This window comes from Myotis brandtii, unplaced genomic scaffold, assembly GCF_000412655.1.
Source record: "Myotis brandtii unplaced genomic scaffold, ASM41265v1 scaffold986, whole genome shotgun sequence".
Classification (NCBI taxonomy): domain Eukaryota; kingdom Metazoa; phylum Chordata; class Mammalia; order Chiroptera; family Vespertilionidae; genus Myotis; species Myotis brandtii.
The window spans coordinates 739,600-746,608 of NW_005372102.1; the positions used below are offsets into that span (position 1 = coordinate 739,600).

The window sequence follows — 7,009 nt, forward strand, 5'->3', positions numbered from 1 at the left end:
CCGGGGTCTGTGCACCCGCAGTCGGAAGGGGCTGCGGCTCCCCTGCCCCCCAACCCTACGCTCAGCCTCCTCCAGGGTCACAGGGCGCCTGGTGCACATGAGTCTCACCCACAGTGTGCGGGGGTCTGACACCCACCCATCTCCAGGTTAAAGCTGAGGGCCCGAGGCTCAGAGAGGGCCAGTGATTCGCCCAAGGTCACACAGCCGGGCAGAGGCACAGCTGGACTCCAAGGGCAGGAAAGGAGCCTCCTCCCAGGGCCCCAGGGCCCGGCGCAGAGGGGCCGTTGGTGAAAGACTGCTGAGCACACCCAAGACGGGCAGGTAGCTCTCCTACGGCCACCAGGTCACTGGCGCCACCCTGACCGGGGCCTGTTTCAGGAGTTCACGAGGCCATGACCGCTGCCTCGTCTTCAGGGGCCGCTGCCCTCCGGCCCACCCCGCACCCTAAGCTGGAGGGGCTGGTGGGGCTGGTGGGGCCATGGTCATTAACTGGCTCTCTCTTCCTGCCTCCCAGGCCAGAGCGGCCAGCTGGCTGGAGAACTGTCCTGGGCACCCGTCCCCGGGGAGAACCAGCTGACCCACCCTGTCCGCCTGGCCGCCCAGGCCCTGGACACTACCCTCATTTCCTGGGCGAGACAGAGAGGCTCTGAGGGCTGGGGAGGGGGAACGAGGGACAAGCAGGGCATGGCTGGGGCCTGGATCCCGTCCTGGGGCACCGAGGGGCAGGCGCCAGCGCCAGGGCACAGCGCCCAGGGGCAGCCGCTCTCTGGCTGCAGCCTCCCCCCAAATGTTCCCAAAGCGCCTTGGGAACAGCCCAGGAAGCCACGATGTGCAGCCCCGGGCGTGACCCCTCCCTCCCTGTCCCTCTGGACTGCAGAGCCTCCCTCTGCGGGGCCGCGGCCCCGGTCAGCATGGGTGGCCTCCTGCGAGGAGCAGAGGCCCTTCCCACCCCTGGTCGGTCTCCCCGTGCACACGCCGTGCACGCGTGGGGTCTGGAGGCCTCTCGGTGTGGGGTCCCTTTGGCAGGCCTGGGCTTGGCCTCCGGGATGGAGGTGTCCACGGACAAAGGTCAGGCCCTGGAGGTCACCGCAGGGTCATGGACTGTGGCGCTGGGAGGTGGGTGTGCTGCCCGGCTCATCGCTGAGGCCGGCGGCCCAGGCGCAGGGTGTGGGGTAATCAGCCATGTGAGAGGGTGACGGACAGCCGCCGTGTGTGGCCACAGACAACGGCCTGGCCGTGCATGTGACACAGTGACCCTCAGTCCTGTAGCCGCGGTAGGCCAGGCAGCGTCCCCACAGGCTCAGGGCCTCACTCCCAACCCTGCAGCTGCTGCCTCGTGTGGTCACAGGGACTCTGCAGACGGACTGAGGGGCCTGGGGGGTGGGTGGGCTGTCCTGGATTCTCGGGGCCCAGGGTGACCGCAGGGCCCCTATGAGGCGAGGGGGTGACGGGCAGCGGTGTGGCCCCTCTAGACACGGAAAGGACAGGAATGGTTCTCCCTGGAGCCCGGTTACACTCTGACCCGGCACCACGGGCCAAGCACCTGTGGCTTCCCAGTCTCGCATGTGGGGGATTTGTCACAGGAAACCAACACGTCACACGTCCTCCCACGGCCTCTGCGTCCTGGAGCTGAGGGACAGCTGTCCTTTCCTTCCTCCCACGAGTCCCGCACTGGGCTTGGGCCTGGCAGTGGGGTCAGGGCCCCGGGAGGTGGGGTCAGGGCCCCGGGCAGTGGGATCAGGGCCCCGGGCAGTGGGATCAGGGCCCTGGATGGTGGGGTCAGGCCCTGGGCAGTGAGGTCATGGCCCGGGCAGTGGGATCAGGGCCCTGGACGGTGGGGTCAGGGCCCCGGGCGGTGGGGTCAGGGCCCTGGATGGTGGGGTCAGGGCCCCGGGCGGTGGGGTCAGGGCCCTGGATGGTGGGGTCAGGGCCCCGGGCGGTGGGGTCAGGGCCCTGGATGGTGGGGTCAGGGCCCCGGGCGGTGGGGTCAGGGCCCTGGATGGTGGGGTCAGGGCCCCGGGCGGTGGGGTTAGGGCCCTGGACGGTGGGGTCAGGGCCTGGCCCCGGGGAGGTGGCAGCGAGGAGGAGGAAGGAGGTGGGGGGGGGGGGGGGGGGCTGCTCTTGTGCCAAACCCCAGGGCCTGCCATTCCAGTGACCATTCTGGGAATTGAGCCAAAATGCGGTGACCACTTGGGGACTCGCTAACTTCAAAGTTGTCCCCAAATCTTTGCGGCCATCGGCATCCCCTGAGCAAATGAGGAGGTCAGAGGGCAGGGCAGGGAGCCCCGGGAGCTACCTCGCATCAACCCCAGAACCCCCTGTGTACACCTGACACCCCCCCCCACGTCCTGTCCACGCCCCTCAGCCCGTGGACGCTGCCGGCGGCCCCTCCACTGCATGACAATCCCACCCGAGCACGGAGACGCAGCGGGAGAAATCGGGAATCGCACCAACCTTGCTCTTGTCCTCAGTCCTGGCTGCTTGTCGGCAGGCCGGGTGCCAGATGGAGGAGCCTGGGGACAGAGTCCGGGGTTAGTGCCACTCCCTGAGGCACGGCCGTGGGGGGCTGGGGGGCTCACACACGGAGGGATGTCCACTCGGCCACCCCCTCCGAGGGGCCCCTGGGCGCGCTCTGTGCTGGGCCTGGGACAGCAGGTGGCAGCCCTGCCCCAGGGGACGCACAGCCCAGGCCGGGGACATGACATGGCAGACACACCGTGAGCTCCCGGCTCCCACAGGCTCATCTCTAGGCCACGGGCGAGGTGCATGAGCCGCCACGTCTCCCAGGTCCTCGGGGGCTCCCCGCCGTGGCGTCTGTAAGGCCTTGAGGCCTGTGGGCCATTCCCCACTTCACCCCACCAGCCAGGCCAGGGGCCCGCTTCCTCGAATGCTCAGGACCTGGGGACGGGGGGCACGCCCTTCCTTTTCGTCTTGGGCAACCCAGTGGGCAAACAGGAACATCGACTCGCTATTTTACCCCGATGACCATGAGCGTCACACCCCGGCCCAGTGTTTCCTGGGAAGAGTCTGTGCTGGGAAGCCGCCCAGAGGAAGGGGTGGTCGGGGGGACCCTGCTCGTCAGGGCTTCACTGCACGAGTCACCTGGCAGGTTACACCTGCGTGGAGCCCCGCGCCGGGCAGACCAGGCAGAGGGTCCGGGGGTCCAGGCAGGGTGGGTGGGGACCTGGGGTCCGTGGCTTGGAGCTCGAAAACCTCATCTAACTCATGGGAGACGGGAGACCCGAGGCGGGAGCAGGCGGGCCTGGGGGAGTCATCGCAGGAATCAGTTCACACGTGGGCGCCGGCCTCAGCCAGGGCCGGGAAGAGTCTCTTTGTTCCTGACACGGCCCCCATGTGCGAGCTCGTGTCCCCACGCCGCCATCCTGACCACAGGGCTTGGCGGCAGGAGGGACTGGAAGCACTGATCACGGTGGGGGGGGCACCTCGGGGGGGGCACCCCTCCCGCCAGACGGCCCAGCCTGCTGTAGGGGCGCAAAGGACCTCTTTCACGGGCTCTGCAGCGGGGACTCGAGGAACAAGAGGGGACGTCGGGGACTCGGCCATCCTGGCTGACATCACCCCGAGAGGCTCGGCCTCAGCAAGGGAGGCCTGTGTGGCACCCTGGCCCAGATGTCACCACATGATGCCATTACACAGCCCGTCTGCGGGGCAGTGTGCGGCCCTGCCCCTGCCCGGCCCCAGCCGGCCCTGCCCGGCGGCCCCAACGCTGGGGACAGAGAGATCATTGAAAAGAACTTGCAGCTAAAGAGACGGGTCTCACCCGGCCTGGGTTGCTCAGTGGTTGAGCACTGACCCACAAACCAGGAGGTCACAGTTCAATTCCCTGTCAGGGCACAGGCCCAGGTTGCGGGCTCGATCCCCAGTGGGGGGTGTGCAGGAGGCAGCCGATCCATGATTCTCTCTCATCCTTGATGTTCTATCTCTCTCCCCCTCTCCCTTCCTCTCTGAAATCAATAAAAATATATTTTAAAGAAATGGGTCTCGATACTGACCATCCTCCCCGAGGCCTCTCGGGACAATCCCAGCAGCATCCTGCCCCCCCACCCCCGCCCCAGGCAGACCAGGGCCCCTGGGCTCTGCCTCCCAGCACTGCCTGCTGTCCCAGCACCACCTGCTGTCCTGCAAGCCCATTCAGGAAAGCCTGCTTGGGCCCTGCCCCTGCTCCCGCTACATCGTGGGGCCCCCTAACTAGCGGAGAACACACGTGACCCCCAGTTCACACGCAGCTCGTGGGAGGGGCCTGGGAGATGGTCCCCTGCCCCGGGGACCACGGCGTGCTCACGCTTACCTTGGAGGTACATCTCCTCGCCCTCGGCGAACATCCGGCCGCATCGGACGCAGAGCGCACACAGCGGGTGGTAGTGCTTCTCGCCCGCCTGTGGGGACAGAGCAAGGGGTCCTGCGGGGGTGCAGAGGGTGTCTGGGGACTGGAGCAGGCATGCTGCCGGGCAGGGAGTCCACAGAGCCCGATCGGGGAGTGCTGGGCGCTGTGTGTGCCAGCTGGCTCTGCCCTCCCCGCTGGGAACCACATCTGGCGCAGAGGCCTGGCCACACCGCTGGCTCAGCAGCTCCCGGCTCAGCAGTCGAAGGGCAGGCCCCCCCCCCCGCCCACCCCACGAGGCAGAGGGCCAGCCAGTCACCTCCGTACCTGGGAGCCCAGGAGGAGGAGGAACGGGGGAGGGGCAAAGCTGGCATTATTTCCGGGGGAGGGGACTGGGGAGCTGAGGGGAGAATGATTAGTAGCTTTCTTAGTTACTCGATTTTCTCGCTTAGCATTTATGATTCTTAAAACCCATTAAATTAGGTTAAATGTTAATACTGAAATAACCGAAACAAATTACATTCACTGGTTCAGCTTAGTTCTACATGGTGCCAAAAAACAAACAAAATAAAACCCAAATCACCCCAAAATACTGTGTTCAAAATATTGTCTTACTTTATAGTGAGTATTTCTTACCCCTACAGTCAAGAGGAGTTGGCGGGGGGGAGCTGCAGCCTGTGGCTGAGAGTGGATGCTGGCCCTGGCCGGTGTGGCTCAGTGGATAGAGCATCGGCCTGTGGACCAAAGGGTCCCGGGTTCGATTCCTGGTCAAGGGCACGTACCTCAGTTGCAAGTTCCCCAGCCCCGGCCGGGGCAGGAGGCAACCAATCGATGTGCCTCTCTCACATCGACGTTTTTCTCCCTCTCTCTCCTGCTCCTCCCTCCCTTCCACTCTCTCTAGAAACCAATGGAAAACATGTCCTCAGGTGAGGATTACAAACAAAAAGCGGATGCTGGCCCCGTGGTTCGCTCTTTCCTGAAACGGGAGGAATCCCACAACCTCTCCCTGAGTCAGAACCACTTTCCTAGCAAGCGAGTGACGGGGTGAACTCATCACAAGCCTCTCGCTTCTTCCCCTCCCCCCGCCCCCCGCTGTCGGCGGGGACCAGGCCCCAGGTGACCCCGCGTGTGGCGAGAAGAACCCAGACGGGCCTGGAACAGTCCGACACTAAGGAGGGGGTTCCCTCTTTACAAAACTCAAGCTCTCTTAGAGTGGGTCGGTGGCTGCCCTGGGGGTGCTGGGGGCCCCGGTGTCGGGGTGCTCGCACACTCTTGTCCGAGGGCCGGTTACACGGTGTCCAGTGTGTGAACACGTTTCAAGCTGCGAGTCGGTGCGTGCGCCGCTGTGGGTGACACACGCCGTGAAGTTTGCCCCCACGTGGCCCCATGTGCGAGCTAAACGTATCAACGCTCAGAAGGAAACACGGGGTCCCTCTGCCCGACCCCCTCAGGCAGTGGATTCCTGGGCAGGACACCAAAGGCATGAGCAGCAACCACTGTACCAGGAAAGTGGGAAGACGACTTAGACAGGAGGAAACATCTGCAATCACAGATCTGAGAGGGCTCGGGACCCAGAATGCGCAGAGAACCCCTCCAGCCCAAGAACAAGGTGCCCACAGTCCTGCTGAACACGGCCAAGGACTCAGACATTTCCAAAGAGGACGTCCACGTGGCCACGACGCCACTGGACGTGCCAACATCGGGGTCACTACGGAGATGTAACCCAAACCCCAGGGAGGCGCCAGCGCACGGCCCCCGGGCGATGCTAGAACAGAACAAACCGGAGAACAGCCCGTGCTGGCGAGCGTGTGGAGAAACAGCAAGCCCTGTGCATCGTGGGAAGGTCCCTGAAAAAGTATAGAATTACCACGTGACCCAGCAGTCCCCCTCCCAGGGACGTAAGACAAATGAAGAGGCCAGAACAAGAGAAATGAAGACATAGGTCCACACGGCACTCGCATAGAAGTTCACAGCGGCTCAACCCAGTGCCCATCGGCCGGTGAGCGGATAAACGGATGACCAGGCGGGAGTGGGCTGGGCGGGCCCCTCTCGCACGGGGTCCCCTGCAAGGCAGGCAGGGACCCTCACCGCCTTCTTAGGAAGGCGGCCCCCAGCCCGCCAGGACCCCGTGGGTGTCCAGGAAGGATCTGTAAGGTGAGTGGTGGATTGAGGAAGGGAGAGAAAGGAAGGGAAGCGGGAAGGCGCTAGGATAGAGGGAGGAGAGTGGGGAGGAAGGGTTAAAGGGAGGGAGGGAGGCAGGAAAGAAGGGAGAGAGGAATTGGTGGTCCCAGAGGAAACTTGCCTTCTCGTTGCCATGGGGACAGCTAAGCTGCTGACACAGGTGGGGCTCAGACAGCAGCACCCCATCCTTGCCACCCCCCCTTCACAACCTGCACAGGGAAGCCTTGCAGCTAATTCTACCAAGAACAAAATTGAGAGTGAAGTGGGCGTGCGGTGAGGTGACAGCAGGGTCTGAGCCGGGCCTCCCCCTCACCCAGCACGTCCTCCCCCTCACCCAGCATGTCCTCTCCCTCACTCAGCTGGTCCAGAGGGTCTGGCTGCACTGCTGTCCCGGCAACTCCCCAGGCACCTCCCAGCTCTCTCCCTGGGCGACTCCATCCCAGGAGCCCAGCGCTGTCACGGGGGCTCCTCCAGGCACCCACCTCT

General features: G+C 64.7%; 1 protein-coding gene across 1 annotated transcript in view; it reads right to left on the minus strand.

The window, feature by feature from the left end:
* Nucleotides 1–7,009, minus strand: part of ABLIM2 (actin binding LIM protein family, member 2) — a 90,544-nt gene that overhangs the window by 55,523 nt on the left and 28,012 nt on the right. The window contains exons 8-9 of the mRNA XM_014533444.1: nucleotides 4,310–4,397; nucleotides 2,455–2,513 (exon numbers count right to left, since the gene is read on the minus strand). Of these exons, the coding sequence (XP_014388930.1) occupies nucleotides 2,455–2,513; nucleotides 4,310–4,397 (147 nt within the window). The remainder of the gene's footprint in view (nucleotides 1–2,454; nucleotides 2,514–4,309; nucleotides 4,398–7,009) is intronic.